Source organism: Anabas testudineus, chromosome 17 (genome assembly GCF_900324465.2).
Source record: "Anabas testudineus chromosome 17, fAnaTes1.2, whole genome shotgun sequence".
In the NCBI taxonomy this organism is placed as follows: domain Eukaryota; kingdom Metazoa; phylum Chordata; class Actinopteri; order Anabantiformes; family Anabantidae; genus Anabas; species Anabas testudineus.
Genome location: NC_046626.1, coordinates 23,025,150 through 23,044,050, shown reverse-complemented (window position 1 = coordinate 23,044,050; position 18,901 = coordinate 23,025,150). Strand labels below are relative to the sequence as shown.

The 18,901-nt window shown below is 39.5% G+C and overlaps 1 protein-coding gene across 1 annotated transcript in view; it reads left to right on the top strand.

The window, feature by feature from the left end:
- Window positions 1-446, top strand: part of LOC113163911 (hydroxyacid-oxoacid transhydrogenase, mitochondrial-like) — a 4,493-nt gene extending 4,047 nt beyond the window's left edge. The window contains exon 8 of the mRNA XM_026362966.1: window positions 323-446. Within this exon, the coding sequence (XP_026218751.1) occupies window positions 323-446 (124 nt within the window). The remainder of the gene's footprint in view (window positions 1-322) is intronic.
- The last annotated feature ends 18,455 nt before the right edge of the window (window positions 447-18,901 follow it).

Below are 18,901 nucleotides of genomic sequence, written 5' to 3'. Positions count from 1 at the left end.
TTATCGCTCATCGTCTAAGATTCAGGCCTAGCTAGTCGATGACTACCCAGAGTCCAGGCCAGGGAGCAGACAAACGGCTAAACAAGATTGTCTGCTAGCTGCACCGAGCGTCATCAGGGTTAAACTATTGAGACTGTGTCTCTTCCTCGAGCTAAACAAAAAGCTAGCAAACACCCCGAAATTATGTTAATAATCTAATTAACATAGTGACCTCAAATTCAGAGCACACTGATTGTGCAGCCAGCACCTCTGACCTGACTGTTAGGACTTGTTAAATATTAGATCTCTTCTTAAGTCTTACTGTTAATTGAAACTATCACAGATCAGGAGTTTGGATCTACTCTGACTTAACAGAAACCTGGAATATTAAACAGGACGAGTATGTAGCTTTGAATGAAGCAACTCTTCCTGGATACAGCTACATTCACCAGCCTCGTCTGAGGTAGCGGAGGAGGTGTCGCAGTTAATTTATAATGATCAACTGCTACGTACAAACGCATGTACACAAATTTAAAGCTTTTGAATGTCTTTATAGTAACATAACAAGTGTAGATACAAATCTAAAGTATGCTCAGCGGATCCCACTAATTATCATTTACAGACCCCCAGGGCCCTACTCTGAATTTCTTTGTGAATTTGCAGATTCCTTTCTAACCTAGTTGTTTCTGTAGACAAAGCGTTAATTGCTGGAGATTTTAATATTCACTTTGAGAATCCGAAGACCCTCTGAGAACAGCATTATGTCCATATTGGACTCGCTAGGAGTAGATTCAGTGTGTAGTAGGACCCACTCATAAAGCGGGTCACACCTTAGATTTAATAATATCATTCGGTTTAAGATAAGAAATTACTTACGCTCCCACTTCGGAAGTTATCTCAGACCACTATCTTGTTTTACAGTGTGTCATATTAACAATGTATACTCAGCGCGCGCTATCGCATTAAACGTACATTTACATCAACTACCGCACAGAGCTTTATTATAATCTTCCAGAGTTATCAACTTTGATTGGATCACCGTCTGACACCACAGAACTAGACCAGGCGACTGAATATCTCGAGTCGTCATTACGTTATACCTTAGATAATGTAGCTCTAGTTAAAAGAAAAGTCATTAGAGATAAGAAACCTGCTCCCTGGTATAACGATGACACGCGTGCCTTAAAACAGACTGCTCGAAAGTTAGAACGTAAATGGCGCCAAACTAAATTGTTAGTATTTCAGATAGCGTGGAAGGAGAGCATCCTGAACTATAAAAAAGCTCTTAGTGCAGCTAGATCAACGTATCTCTCCACTCTCATAGAAAACAACAAAAACAACCCTAGATTTTTATTTAATACAGTAGCCAAATTAACTAGAAAGAAAACTACGGCAGATATCTCCACAACAACGTTGTGCAGTAGTGAGGACTTCATGAACTTTTTCAGTAACAAAATTGTAAATATAAGGCAGAAAATTCAAGCTTTAAAACAGACAATTTAGTTGACGCAGGTGACGAGGTAACCACAGCAGATCAGTACCTAGATTACTTTACTCCTCTTGAAGAGAATGAACTAATTTCACTCATCTCTTCTGCAAAATCTTCAACCTGTACATTAGACCCTATACCGACACACTTTCTAAAACAGATAGTTCCAGAAATAATAGAACCCCTGCTGACAATCATAAATTCCTCACTTAGCTGTGGGTATGTCCCAAAGTGTTTTAAATTAGCAGTTATTAAACCGCTAATCAAGAAACCTGATCTCGACCCTTGTCAGCTGTCAAATTACAGGCCGATATCAAACCTCCCCTTTATCTCAAAGATTCTCGAAAAGATAGTAGCTGGGCAGCTATCCTCGTATCTTCATAGAAATAACATACACGAACTCTATCAGTCAGGATTTAGGCCTCATCACAGCACAGAGACGGCCCTTGTTAAAGTAGTAAATGACCTCCTATTGGCCTCTGATCAGGGTAGTGTCTCTATGCTTGTGCTACTCGACCTCAGTGCAGCTTTCGACACCATTGACCATAGTATTCTCCTTCACAGACTAGAAAATGTTGTTGGAATTAGGGGAACGGCCCTCTCCTGGCTTAGGTCCTATTTGACTGATCGTTATCAGTATGTAGATCTAAATGGCGATTACTCCACATGCTCTCCAGTGGAGTTTGGTGTTCCACAGGGCTCAGTTTTAGGCCCCTGCTTTTTCCCTCTACATGCTTCCTCTGGGCAACATTATCCGTAAACATGGTATTAACTTTCATTTTTATGCTGACGACACACAGTTATATGTTCATCAAAACCAGATGAGATCAAACTGCTTAATAAAGTTGAGCAATGTGTAAAGGATATACGAGACTGGATGCTAATTAACTTCCTTCTGCTAAATCCTGATAAGACAGAAGTACTAGTTATAGGATCATCTGCAGCTAGAAGCAAGATGTTAGACCACACCGTAACTCTAGATGGCCTTTCCGTTACATCTAGTGCAACAGTCAAAGACCTTGGTGTGATTCTAGATTCCAGTCTTTCATTTGAAGCTCATGTAGATAATATCACCAGGACAGCTTTCTTTCACCTCAGAAATATTGCCAAGATAAGGAATATTTTGTCACTAATGATGCAGAAAAATTAGTCCATGCTTTCATCACCTCTAGGTTGGACTACTGTAATGCCTTACTGTCCTGGCTGTTCAACCAGGTGCATAAACAAGCTTCAGTTAGTTCAGAATGCAGCAGCGAGAGTCCTCACTCGAACCAGAAGATACGAGCACATCTCGCCTATCTTATCTACACTTCATTGGCTCCCCGTGAAATTTCGCATTGATTTTAAAATACTACTTTTGACATTTAAAGCATTAAATGGTCTTGCGCCGCATTATCTAAGTGAACTGCTAGTGTCTTATGATCCACCACGCCTACTTCGCTCAAAGGATGCTGGCTGCCTGTCAGTACCTCGTATCCTAAAAACTACAGCTGGGGCAGAGCTTTTTCTTACAAAGCCCCAAAGTTATGGAATAGCCTTCCAAATAGCGTTCGGGACTCAGACACAGTCTCAGTGTTTAAGTCTAGGCTGAAAACCTATTTATTTAGTCAGCATTTGAGTAATAGATCTGGGAAGGACTCATGGACGTAGAGCATTATGGTGAACTGGTATGTTTAGATGCTGTCTTCCCAACTCTCACTGATCACTCGGGTTTGTTGATGGTGAAGTGTTTGGTTGGTCTACATCCCAGTGCGCCCTCATGTCTGTGTTTCCTTCTGAACCCACCCTTTTAGTTAGGCTGTCATAATTAGTCCTGCCGGAGTCCCTGCTGCACTACACTAAATATACATTCACCTCAAACTTTATCTGACTGTGAATACAACTAACTGCAATCTCTCCTCTTCTCTCTCTTTCCTCTCCCTCTCTCTTTCCCTCTTCCTGTCTCTCTGTCGAGCTACACGTCATTCCACCCTTTGCCCTCTGGACCTGTCTGACTCGTCCTGATGCCCAACTTCTGGCTGGAGATCTCTTCGCCTGGATCCACCGTTTGCCCTTGGGATGCGTTTGGAGACTGGATTGGTCACAAGCTACTATGATGTCTGTCCCGGCCTCGGCGGACGTCGGAAGCTGTTTCTTGGAGGTCTCGACTCAACGCTCGATAGTCAAGGAATGGAACAAGTCTGCCTGCAATAACTAACTGGACTCCATATTAACTTAAAAGACTTTAAACTGTTATACTGGACTGCCTGCTGCCTACACAGCATGTAATCACCCATATGAGGATGGGTTCCCTGTTGAGTCTGGTTCCTCTCAAGGTTTCTTCCTGTTGCCTTCTCAGGGAGTTTTTCTTGCCACTGTCGCCCTCGGCTTGCTCATCAGGGACAATCTGATTATTATGATTCATACACATTCACTGTTCATGTACTGTTCTTTGGTTGTGTAAAGCTGCTTTGTGACAATGTCAATTGTAAAAAGCGCTCTACAAATAAAATTGAATTGAATTGAATTGAATATTGCAGTAACAGTAGTACTACAACAACTGTATTATACTGCAGTTTAAGTAGTAGTACGACAACTGTATTATACTGCAGTAACAGTAGTACTACAAAAACTGCATTATACTGCAGTTTAAGTAGTAGTACAACAACTGTATTATACTGCAGTAACAGTAGTAGTACAACAACTGTATTATACTGCAGTTTAAGTAGTAGCTAGTACTACAACAACTGTATTGTACTGCAGTATAAGTAGTAGCTAGTACTACACAACTGTATTAAACTGCAGTAACAGTAGTAGCTAGTACTACACAACTGTATTATACTGCAGTAACAGTAGTACTACACAACTGTATTATACTGCAGTAACAGTAGTAGCTAGTACTACAACAACTATATTGTACTGCAGTATAAGTAGTAGCTAGTACTACACAACTGTATTAAACTGCTTTAACAGTAGTAGCTAGTACTACAACAACTGTATTATTCTGCAGTAACAGTAGTACTACAACTGTATTATACTGCAGTAACAGTAGTAGTACAACAACTGTATTATACTGCAGTAACAGTAGTACTACAACAACTGTATTATACTGCAGTTTAAATAGTAGCTAGTACTACAACAACTGTATTGTACTGCAGTATAAGTAGTAGCTAGTACTACAACAACTGTATTATTCTGCAGTAACAGTAGTACTACAAAAACTGCATTATACTGCAGTTTAAGTAGTAGTAAACAACAACTGTATTATACTGCAGTAACAGTAGTAGTACAACACTGTATTATATTGCAGTAAACAGTAGTACTACAACAACTGTATTATACTGCAGTTTAAGTAGTAGTACGACAACTGTATTCTACTGCAGAACAGTAGAAGTACAACAACTGTATTATACTGCAGTAACAGTAGTAGTACCACAACTGTCTTATACTGCCAGTCGTAACAGTAGTAGCTACAACAACTGTATTTTACTGCTAGTAACAGTAGTAGTACAACAACTGTATTATCCTAATACCAGTAACAGTATAGCAGTACAACACAACTGTATTAACTGCAGTAACAGTAGTACTACATACTGTATTTTACTGCAGTAGTAGTACAAGTTAGTACAAACAACTGTATTTCATTGCAGTAACGAGAACAGTGTACACGCAACTGTATTATACTGCCAGTAACAGTTAGTACTACACAACTGTCTTTTAACGTACGTAACAAGTAGTTACTACACAACTGTATTTTCATGCCGTAACAGTATGTACTACGCAACTGTATTATACTGCCAGTCAACAGTAGTACTACACAACTGTATTATACGCATAGTAAACATGTATGTAGTAGTACCACAACTGTATTATACTGCATTAACAGTTAGTTACTACAACAACTGTATTATACTGGCAGTAACAGTAGTACGCTAGTACTACAACAACTTATTGTACTGCCTTATAAGTAGTAGCTAGTACTACACAACTGTATTAAACTGCTTTAACAGTAGTCGCTGTCTACAACAACTGTTTATCTGCGAGTAACAGTGTACTACAACAACTGTTATATACTGCAGTTAATAGTAGTACAACAACTGTATTTACTGCAGTTACCGTTAGTAGTACAAACAACTGTATTATACTGCAGTACAGTGTCCGCTAGTACACCAACAACTGTATTGTACTGGCTTTTTTTTTTTCTTCTTTACAGTAACAGTAGTTGCTAGTACTACAAACACACTGTATTATTCTGCAGTAACCAGTAGTACTACAACAACTGTATTATACTGCAGTAACAGTAGTCTCCACAACTGTATTATACTGCAGTTTAAGAGTAGTACACAACTGCATTATACTGCAGTAACCAGTAGTAGTACACAACTGTATTATACTGCAGTAACAGTAGTAGTACAACAACTGTATTATACTGCAGTAACAGTAGTACTACACTACTGTATTATACTGCAGTAACAGTAGTAGTACAACAACTGTATTAAACTGCAGTAACAGTAGTAGTACAACAACTGTATTATACTGCAGTAACAGTAGTAGCTAGTACTACTGTCACACCAAGTAGTAGTACAACAACTGTATTATACTGCAGTAACAGTAGTAGTACAACAACTGTATTATACTGCAGTAACAGTAGTAGCTAGTACTACAACAACTGTATTGTACTGCAGCATAAGTAGTAGCTAGTACTACACAACTGTATTAAACTGCAGTAACAGTAGTAGCTAGTACTACACAACTGTATTATACTGCAGTAACAGTAGTACTACACAACTGTATTATACTGCAGTAACAGTAGTAGCAGTACAACAACTGTATTATACTGCAGTAACAGTAGTAGCAGTACAACAACTGTATTATACTGCAGTAACAGTAGTACTACACAACTGTATTATACTGCAGTAACAGTAGTAGCTAGTACTACTGTCACACCAAGTAGTAGTACAACAACTGTATTATACTGCAGTAACAGTAGTAGTACAACAACTGTATTATACTGCAGTAACAGTAGTAGTACAACAACTGTATTATATTGGAGGACGCGCGTGTGTTTTTTCGTCTGAGAGCAACAGCGGGATTTTTAAACTCTACACAACATTTCTTCTACATTTCTACAACTCAGGTACGTTTAAGATGACTAATATTCAGCTTGTTCAGTGTGTAGAGTGCAGGATGTTTAGACCGTCTTCCTCCGTCGTTAGCGACAATTTTACCTGTGACAGGTGTGTGCTAGTTACCACTCTGACGGAGAAGATATCAGCGTTAGAGGAGCGCATCCAGACTTTAGAGAGGGTTAGAGAGAGTGAGAGTAGTCTTATTTCTTTAGAAGACAGTCTGGGTGCCGCGGGCGGAGATAGCCAGTCCCCGACTCCGGCATTAGAGCCCTCACAGCGGGGCGAGTGGGTGACGACTCGGCGGCATACTCGCGCAGCAAAGCTAAGGCTAAGGCTAAAGCTAGCCCACCGGAGCACACCACCCCCGCGCTTCACGTGTCTAACAGGTTTGCCCCCCTCAGTGATTCACCCGCTGAGAAACCTGGAAGAACTCTGGTTATAGGAGACTCGATCATGAGACACGTGAAACTAGCCAGACCTTTAGGGGCTCCAGCGGCTGTGGTCAGGTGTATCCCGGGGGCCAGGGTACCGGACATTGAAGGCAATCTCAGGGCCTTAGGACAGCATAGCTTTTCAAAGATAGTGATACATGCCGGAGCTAACGATATACGCCTTCGTCAGTCTGAGGTTACCAAGAATAACTTTAAAGAGGTGTTTAAATTAGCGAAGGCGATGTCCGAAGTGGTAATCTTCTCTGGCCCCCTCCCAATGAGACGAGGTGACATAACCTACAGCAGGTTATGGTCGCTGAACCGCTGGATGTCCAGGTGGTGCTCCGAAAACAACGTGGGCTTCATAGATAATTGGAGTACCTTTGAGGGCAAACCTGGCCTGTTAGGGCGGGACGGTGTCCATCCCACTCGGGAAGGTGCTGCTCTCATTTCTTGCAGTATAGCTCATAGTCTAAGATCAGGCCTAGCTAGTCGCTGACTACCCAGAGTCCAGGCCAGGGAGCAGACAAACAGGCTAAACCAAGTGTCTGCTAGCTGCACAGAGTCGTCACTCAGGGTTCAACATATTGAGACTGTGTCTGTTCCTCGAACTAAACAAAAAGCTAGAAAAACCCAGAAAGTATGTTTTAATAATCTAATTAACATAGTGACCTCAAATTCAGAGCACACTGATTGTGCAGCCAGCACCTCTGACCTGAAGTTAGGACTGTTAAATATTAGATCTCTTACATCTAAAGCTCTTACTGTTAATGAAACTATCACAGATCAGGAGTTTGATATACTCTGATTAACAGAAACCTGGATTAAACAGGACGAGTATGTAGCTTTGAATGAAGCAACTCCTCCTGGATACAGCTACATTCACCAGCCTCGTCTGACTGGTAGAGGAGGAGGTGTCGCAGTTATTTATAATGATCAACTGACTATCGTACAAAAGCATGTACACAAATTTAAAGCTTTTGAATGTCTTTATAGTAACATAACAAGTGTAGATACAAATATAAAGTCTGCTCAGCCGATCCCACTAATTATCATTTACAGACCCCCAGGGCCCTACTCTGAATTTCTTTGTGAATTTGCAGATTTCCTTTCTAACCTAGTTGTTTCTGTAGACAAAGCGTTAATTGCTGGAGATTTTAATATTCACTTTGAGAATCCAGAAGACCCTCTGAGAACAGCATTTATGTCCATATTGGACTCGCTAGGAGTAGATCAGTGTGTAGTAGGACCCACTCATAAAGCGGGTCACACCTTAGATTTAATAATATCATTCGGTTTAAGTATAAGAAATTTACTTACGCTCCCACTGTCGGAAGTTATCTCAGACCACTATCTTGTTTCTACAGTGTGTCATATTAACAATGTATACTCAGCGCCGCGCTATCGCATTAAACGTACATTTACATCAACTACCGCACAGAGCTTTATTAATAATCTTCCAGAGTTATCAACTTTGATTGGATCACCGTCTGACACCACAGAACTAGACCAGGCGACTGAATATCTCGAGTCGTCATTACGTTATACCTTAGATAATGTAGCTCTAGTTAAAAGAAAAGTCATTAGAGATAAGAAACCTGCTCCCTGGTATAACGATGACACGCGTGCCTTAAAACAGACTGCTCGAAAGTTAGAACGTAAATGGCGCCAAACTAAATTGTTAGTATTTCAGATAGCATGGAAGGAGAGCATCCTGAACTATAAAAAAGCTCTTAGTGCAGCTAGATCAACGTATCTCTCCACTCTCATAGAAAACAACAAAAACAACCCTAGATTTTCATTTAATATAGTAGCCAAATTAACTAGAAAGAAAACTACGGCAGATATCTCCACAACAACGTTGTGCAGTAGTGAGGACTTCATGAACTTTTTCAGTAACAAAATTGTAAATATAAGGCAGAAAATTCAAGCTTTAAAACAGACAATTTAGTTGACGCAGGTGACGAGGTAACCACAGCAGATCAGTACCTAGATTACTTTACTCCTCTTGAAGAGAATGAACTAATTTCACTCATCTCTTCTGCAAAATCTTCAACCTGTACATTAGACCCTATACCGACACACTTTCTAAAACAGATAGTTCCAGAAATAATAGAACCCCTGCTGACAATCATAAATTCCTCACTTAGCTGTGGGTATGTCCCAAAGTGTTTTAAATTAGCAGTTATTAAACCGCTAATCAAGAAACCTGATCTCGACCCTTGTCAGCTGTCAAATTACAGGCCGATATCAAACCTCCCCTTTATCTCAAAGATTCTCGAAAAGATAGTAGCTGGGCAGCTATCCTCGTATCTTCATAGAAATAACATACACGAACTCTATCAGTCAGGATTTAGGCCTCATCACAGCACAGAGACGGCCCTTGTTAAAGTAGTAAATGACCTCCTATTGGCCGCTGATCAGGGTAGTGTCTCTATGCTTGTGCTACTCGACCTCAGTGCAGCTTTCGACACCATTGACCATAGTATTCTCCTTCACAGACTAGAAAATGTTGTTGGAATTAGGGGAACGGCCCTCTCCTGGCTTAGGTCCTATTTGACTGATCGTTATCAGTATGTAGATCTAAATGGCGATTACTCCACATGCTCTCCAGTGGAGTTTGGTGTTCCACAGGGCTCAGTTTTAGGCCCCCTGCTTTTTTCCCTCTACATGCTTCCTCTGGGCAACATTATCCGTAAACATGGTATTAACTTTCATTGTTATGCTGACGACACACAGTTATATGTTTCATCAAAACCAGATGAGATCAAACTGCTTAATAAAGTTGAGCAATGTGTAAAGTATATACGAGACTGGATGCTAATTAACTTCCTTCTGCTAAATCCTGATAAGACAGAAGTACTAGTTATAGGATCATCTGCAGCTAGAAGCAAGATGTTAGACCACACCGTAACTCTAGATGGCCTTTCCGTTACATCTAGTGCAACAGTCAAAGACCTTGGTGTGATTCTAGATTCCAGTCTTTCATTTGAAGCTCATGTAGATAATATCACCAGGACAGCTTTCTTTCACCTCAGAAATATTGCCAAGATAAGGAATATTTTGTCACTAAATGATGCAGAAAAATTAGTCCATGCTTTCATCACCTCTAGGTTGGACTACTGTAATGCCTTACTGTCTGGCTGTTCAACCAGGTGCATAAACAAGCTTCAGTTAGTTCAGAATGCAGCAGCGAGAGTCCTCACTCGAACCAGAAGATACGAGCACATCTCGCCTATCTTATCTACACTTCATTGGCTCCCCGTGAAATTTCGCATTGATTTTAAAATACTACTTTTGACATTTAAAGCATTAAATGGTCTTGCGCCGCATTATCTAAGTGAACTGCTAGTGTCTTATGATCCACCACGCCTACTTCGCTCAAAGGATGCTGGCTGCCTGTCAGTACCTCGTATCCTAAAAACTACAGCTGGGGGCAGAGCTTTTTCTTACAAAGCCCCAAAGTTATGGAATAGCCTTCCAAATAGCGTTCGGGACTCAGACACAGTCTCAGTGTTTAAGTCTAGGCTGAAAACCTATTTATTTAGTCAAGCATTTGAGTAAATAGATCTGGGAAGGACTCATGGACGTAGAGCATTATGGTGAACTGGTATGTTTAGATGCTGTCTTCCCAACTCTCACTGATCACTCGGGTTTGTTGATGGTGAAGTGTTTGGTTGGTCTACATCCCAGTGCGCCCTCATGTCTGTGTTTCCTTCTGAACCCACCCTTTTAGTTAGGCTGTCATAATTAGTCCTGCCGGAGTCCCTGCTGCACTACACTAAATATACATTCACCTCAAACTTTATCTGACTGTGAATACAACTAACTGCAATCTCTCCTCTTCTCTCTCTTTCCCTCTCCCTCTCTCTTTTCCCTCTTCCTGTCTCTCTGTCGAGCTAACACGTTCATTCCACCCTTTGCCTCTTGGACTTGTCGACTGTCTGATGCCCAATTCTGGCTGGAGATCTCTTCGCCTGGATCTCACCGTTTACCCTTGGGGCGTTTGAGACTGGATTGGTCACAACAGCTACTATGATTTCTGTCCGGCCCCCTCGCGGACCGTCGGAAGCTTGTTTCTGGGGTTCTCGATCACCGCTCGATAGTCAAGGAAGGTTTTTCGAACAAGTCTGCCCAATAACAACCTGGACTCCATACTTAACTTTAAAGGCAAACTGTTAACCTGGCCTTAAACATGTCCCCTATGTAGGCCTACTGGCCCTCAGGTTCGTGCCCTCGAGTTTCTGCGTGTCGCTTCTTCATCAGGGGCAACATTATGTCTTCACTTCAGTCTTCTTTGTGTAAAGTGGCTGTCATGCAATTAAGCTACAAAGAGTATGGTACGTAAAACGTATTACTGAGTAGAGTATACCACTGTACTGCGTGTAGTTATAAAAAACGATTTGCATTAGTGTTCAACCGTATTGCTCAATAGACAACTGTTTTATACTGAGTAACATTTGCACAACTTTACTGCGTTTATAGTAGTGTCTACAATACTGTTGTCTCGAAACATAGCTAGTTCAAACGTTAACCAGTCATTGAGAAACGTATTTGGTTAACAGTACTTATCACAACGTACTGCAGAACTAGCAGTAAACTGATTTATCAGAACTGTATCATTACCAACTTATATACTCAGTAACAGTCTCTACACCATACTGCAGATTAGTAACAGTCTACTGGTGTACGTTAAAAACGCTGCTATGTGACAATGCCAAGTATAATAGTAAGCTAGCTACATACCACAATGATCGCTTAAATGTAGAGTCGACATTACATGTGATTCTGCAGTAACATTAGTACTCAACAACTGTATTATACTGCAGTTTGTAGTAGTACACAACTGTATTATACTGCAGTAACAGTAGTTACACAAATGTAATCCTGCAGTTATAGCTGTCTAAACCCTGTATTGTATCGTAGTACATAAGAGACAACAACTGTATATCTAAACTGCAGTAAACAGTAGGTAGACTTCCAACACTGTAATTTTATACTCAGTAACAGTAGTACTACAAAACCTGCATTATATGCGTTTATAGTAGCTAGTACACAAACTGTATTAGTACCTGCGTAAAAGTAGTAGTACACACAACTGTATTATTACGCCAGTAACATGTATACTAGTCACACAACTGTATTTATACTGCATTTTCACGTCTAGCTACGACAACTGTATTATACTGCAGTAACAGTAGTACCTACTCAACAACTGCATATTTACCTGCCAGTTATAAAAGTAGTAGTACTACACAACTTATTAAATGCTTAACAGTAGTTAGTAACAACTATAAGTACGTTACAACAACTGTATTATGCTACGTAGGTACGACCTGTTTCCAAGTAACAGTAGTACTACAATAACAACTCTAATGTAAATATTATTACGCAAGTAAAACGTAGTAGTTACAACAACTGTATTCTACTGCAGTAACAGTTGTACTACAACAATACTGTATATTTATTATACGCAGCTTTAAAGTAGCTAGTACTACACAACTGAATTTTACTGCCAGTATAAGTATAGCTCGTACTACACAATGTATTTAAACTGCAGTAGTAACAGTATACGCTAGTACTAAACACAACCCTGTATTATCTTGCAGTAGTAACATAGTCGTACTAAACAAACTGTATTATACGTGCCAGCTACTCAGTAGTAGTACAAACTATACTATCTCGCAGTAACAGTCGTACTACAACATGTATATCCCTTTACAGTAAGCATAGTACACAACAACTGTATTTACTGCAGTAGTAGAGCTATTACTACACCACTGTATTAAACTGCTAGTAACAGTAGTTAGCTACTACAGACTTTATTATTCTGCAGTAACAGTAGTACTTACAAACCCAATGTATTATACTGCAGTATAGTGTAGTAGTACAACACGTTATTATACTGCACGTAACAGTAGTAGTACAACACCTGTATTATACGCAGTAACATAGTATACACCACTGTATTATACGCCTAACCGTAGAGCTAGTACTACCAACAATATATTGTACTGCAGATAAGTAGTAGCTTAGTTACTACACAACTGTTATTAAACTGCTTAACCGTAGTAGCTCGTACTACAACAACTGTATTCTTCTGCCTTACATTCTGCAGTAACAGTAGTACTACAACAACTGTATTATACTGCAGTTTAAGTAGTAGTACAACAACTGTATATACTGCAGTAACAGTAGTAGCTAGTACTACAACAACTATATTGTACTGCAGTTAAGTAGTAGCTAGTACTACCAACTGTATTAAACTGCTTTAACAGTAGCTAGTACTACAACAACTGTATTATTCTGCAGTAACAGTAGTACTATAACAACTGTATTATACTGCAGTTTAAGTAGTAGTACAACAACTGTATTATACTGCAGTTACAGTAGTAGTACAACAACTGTATTATACTGCAGTAACAGTAGTAGCTAGTACTACAACAACTGTATTGTACTGCAGCATAAGTAGTAGCTAGTACTACACAACTGTATTATACTGCAGTAACAGTAGTTGCTAGTACTAAAACAACTGTATTATTCTGCAGTAACAGTAGTACTACAACAACTGTATTATACTGCAGTAACAGTAGTACTACAACAACTGTATTATACTGCAGTTTAAGTAGTAGTACGACAACTGCATTATACTGCAGTAACAGTAGTAGTACACAACTGTATTATACTGCAGTAACAGTAGTAGTACAACAACTGTATTATACTGCAGTAACAGTAGTACTACACAACTGTATTATACTGCAGTAACAGTAGTAGTACAACAACTGTATTAAACTGCAGTAACAGTAGTAGTACAACAACTGTATTATACTGCAGTAACAGTAGTACTACACAACTGTATTATACTGCAGTAACAGTAGTAGCTAGTACTACAACAACTGTATTGTACAACAGTATAAGTAGTAGCTAGTACTACACAACTATATTAAACTGCAGTAACAGTAGTAGCTAGTACTACACAACTGTATTATACTGCAGTAACAGTAGTACTACACAACTGTATTATACTGCAGTAACAGTAGTAGCAGTACAACAACTGTATTATACTGCAGTAACAGTAGTAGCAGTACAACAACTGTATTATACTGCAGTAACAGTAGTACTACACAACTGTATTATACTGCAGTAACAGTAGTAGCTAGTACTACAACAACTATATTGTACTGCAGTATAAGTAGTAGCTAGTACTACACAACTGTATTAAACTGCTTTAACAGTAGTAGCTAGTACTACAACAACTGTATTATTCTGCAGTAACAGTAGTACTACAACTGTATTATACTGCAGTAACAGTAGTAGTACAACAACTGTATTATACTGCAGTAACAGTAGTACTACAACAACTGTATTATACTGCAGTTTAAGTAGTAGTACAACAACTGTATTATACTGCAGTAACAGTAGTAGTACAACAACTGTATTATACTGCAGTAACAGTAGTACTACATTACTGTATTTTACTGCAGTAACAGTAGTAGTACAACAACTGTATTTCACTGCAGTAACAGTAGTACTACACAACTGTATTATACTGCAGTAACAGTAGTACTACACAACTGTATTTTACTGCAGTAACAGTAGTACTACACAACTGTATTATACTGCAGTAACAGTAGTAGTAGTACAACAACTGTATTATACTGCAGTAACAGTAGTAGTACAACTGTATTATACTGCAGTAACAGTAGTACTACAACAACTATATTGTACTGCAGTATAAGTAGTAGCTAGTACTACACAACTGTATTAAACTGCTTTAACAGTAGTAGCTAGTACTACAACAACTGTATTATTCTGCAGTAACAGTAGTACTACAACAACTGTATTATACTGCAGTTTAAGTAGTAGTACAACAACTGTATTATACTGCAGTAACAGTAGTAGCTAGTACTACAACAACTATATTGTACTGCAGTATAAGTAGTAGCTAGTACTACACAACTGTATTAAACTGCTTTAACAGTAGTAGCTAGTACTACAACAACTGTATTATTCTGCAGTAACAGTAGTACTACAACAACTGTATTATACTGCAGTTTAAGTAGTAGTACAACAACTGTATTATACTGCAGTTACAGTAGTAGTACAACAACTGTATTATACTGCAGTAACAGTAGTAGTACAACAACTGTATTATATTGCAGTAACAGTAGTAGTACAACAACTGTATTATACTGCAGTTACAGTAGTAGTACAACAACTGTATTATACTGCAGTAACAGTAGTAGCTAGTACTACAACAACTGTATTGTACTGCAGCATAAGTAGTAGCTAGTACTACACAACTGTATTATACTGCAGTAACAGTAGTTGCTAGTACTAAAACAACTGTATTATTCTGCAGTAACAGTAGTACTACAACAACTGTATTATACTGCAGTAACAGTAGTACTACAACAACTGTATTATACTGCAGTTTAAGTAGTAGTACGACAACTGCATTATACTGCAGTAACAGTAGTAGTACACAACTGTATTATACTGCAGTAACAGTAGTAGTACAACAACTGTATTATACTGCAGTAACAGTAGTACTACACTACTGTATTTTACTGCAGTAACAGTAGTAATACAACAACTGTATTAAACTGCAGTAACAGTAGTAGTACAACAACTGTATTAGACTGCAGTAACAGTAGTACTACACAACTGTATTATACTGCAGTAACAGTAGTAGCTAGTACTACAACAACTGTATTGTACTGCAGCATAAGTAGTAGCTAGTACTACACAACTGTATTAAACTGCAGTAACAGTAGTAGCTAGTACTACACAACTGTATTATACTGCAGTAACAGTAGTACTACACAACTGTATTATACTGCAGTAACAGTAGTAGCAGTACAACAACTGTATTATACTGCAGTAACAGTAGTACTACACAACTGTATTATACTGCAGTAACAGTAGTAGCTAGTACTACAACAACTATATTGTACTGCAGTATAAATAGTAGCTAGTACTACACAACTCTATTAAACTGCTTTAACAGTAGTAGCTAGTACTACAACAACTGTATTATTCTGCAGTAACAGTAGTACTACAACTGTATTATACTGCAGTAACAGTAGTAGTACAACAACTGTATTATACTGCAGTAACAGTAGTACTACAACAACTGTATTATACTGCAGTTTAAATAGTAGCTAGTACTACAACAACTGTATTAAACTGCAGTAACAGTAGTAGCTAGTACTACAACAACTGTATTATTCTGCAGTAACAGTAGTAGTACAACAACTGTATTATATTGGAGGACGCGCGTGTGTTTTTTCGTCTGAGAGCAACAGCGGGATTTTTAAACTCTACACAACATTTCTTCTACATTTCTACAACTCAGGTACGTTTAAGATGACTAATATTCAGCTTGTTCAGTGTGTAGAGTGCAGGATGTTTAGACCGTCTTCCTCCGTCGTTAGCGACAATTTTACCTGTGACAGGTGTGTGCTAGTTACCACTCTGACGGAGAAGATATCAGCGTTAGAGGAGCGCATCCAGACTTTAGAGAGGGTTAGAGAGAGTGAGAGTAGTCTTATTTCTTTAGAAGACAGTCTGGGTGCCGCAGGCGGAGATAGCCAGTCCCCGACTCCGGCATTAGAGCCCTCACAGCGGGGCGAGTGGGTGACGACTCGGCGGCATACTCGCGCAGCAAAAGCTAAGGCTAAGGCTAAAGCTAGCCCACCGGAGCACACCACCCCCGCGCTTCACGTGTCTAACAGGTTTGCCCCCCTCAGTGATTCACCCGCTGAGAAACCTGGAAGAACTCTGGTTATAGGAGACTCGATCATGAGACACGTGAAACTAGCCAGACCTTTAGGGGCTCCAGCGGCTGTGGTCAGGTGTATCCTGGGGGCCAGGGTACCGGACATTGAAGGCAATCTCAGGGCCTTAGGACAGCATAGCTTTTCTAAGATAGTGATACATGCCGGAGCTAACGATATACGCCTTCGTCAGTCTGAGGTTACCAAGAATAACTTTAAAGAGGTGTTTAAATTAGCGAAGGCGATGTCCGAAGTGGTAATCTTCTCTGGCCCCCTCCCAATGAGACGAGGTGACATAACCTACAGCAGGTTATGGTCGCTGAACCGCTGGATGTCCAGGTGGTGCTCCGAAAACAACGTGGGCTTCATAGATAATTGGAGTACCTTTGAGGGCAAACCTGGCCTGTTAGGGCGGGACGGTGTCCATCCCACTCGGGAAGGTGCTGCTCTCATTTCTTGCAGTATAGCTCATAGTCTAAGATCAGGCCTAGCTAGTCGCTGACTACCCAGAGTCCAGGCCAGGGAGCAGACAAACAGGCTAAACCAAGTGTCTGCTAGCTGCACAGAGTCGTCACTCAGGGTTCAACATATTGAGACTGTGTCTGTTCCTCGAGCTAAACAAAAAGCTAGAAAAACCCAGAAAGTCTGTTTTAATAATCTAATTAACATAGTGACCTCAAATTCAGAGCACACTGATTGTGCAGCCAGCACCTCTGACCTGAAGTTAGGATTGTTAAATATTAGATCTCTTACATCTAAAGCTCTTACTGTTAATGAAACTATCACAGATCAGGAGTTTGATATACTCTGATTAACAGAAACCTGGATTAAACAGGACGAGTATGTAGCTTTAAATGAAGCAACTCCTCCTGGATACAGCTACATTCACCAGCCTCGTCTGACTGGTAGAGGAGGAGGTGTCGCAGTTATTTATAATGATCAACTGACTATCGTACAAAAGCATGTACACAAATTTAAAGCTTTTGAATGTCTTTATAGTAACATAACAAGTGTAGATACAAATATAAAGTCTGCTCAGCCGATCCCACTAATTATCATTTACAGACCCCCAGGGCCCTACTCTGAATTTCTTTGTGAATTTGCAGATTTCCTTTCTAACCTAGTTGTTTCTGTAGACAAAGCGTTAATTGCTGGAGATTTTTATATTCACTTTGAGAATCCAGAAGACCCTCTGAGAACAGCATTTATGTCCATATTGGACTCGCTAGGAGTAGATCAGTGTGTAGTAGGACCCACTCATAAAGCGGGTCACACCTTAGATTTAATAATATCATTCGGTTTAAGTATAAGAAATTTACTTACGCTCCCACTGTCTGAAGTTATCTCAGACCACTATCTTGTTTCTACAGTGTGTCATATTAACAATGTATACTCAGCGCCGCGCTATCGCATTAAACGTACATTTACATCAACTACCGCACAGAGCTTTATTAATAATCTTCCAGAGTTATCAACTTTGATTGGATCACCGTCTGACACCACAGAACTAGACCAGGCGACTGAATATCTCGAGTCGTCATTACGTTATACCTTAGATAATGTAGCTCTAGTTAAAAGAAAAGTCATTAGAGATAAGAAACCTGCTCCCTGGTATAACGATGACACGCGTGCCTTAAAACAGACTGCTCGAAAGTTAGAACGTAAATGGCGCCAAACTAAATTGTTAGTATTTCAGATAGCATGGAAGGAGAGCATCCTGAACTATAAAAAAGCTCTTAGTGCAGCTAGATCAACGTATCTCTCCACTCTCATAGAAAACAACAAAAACAACCCTAGATTTTCATTTAATATAGTAGCCAAATTAACTAGAAAGAAAACTACGGCAGATATCTCCACAACAACGTTGTGCAGTAGTGAGGACTTCATGAACTTTTTCAGTAACAAAATTGTAAATATAAGGCAGAAAATTCAAGCTTTAAAACAGACAATTTAGTTGACGCAGGTGACGAGGTAACCACAGCAGATCAGTACCTAGATTACTTTACTCCTCTTGAAGAGAATGAACTAATTTCACTCATCTCTTCTGCAAAATCTTCAACCTGTACATTAGACCCTATACCGACACACTTTCTAAAACAGATAGTTCCAGAAATA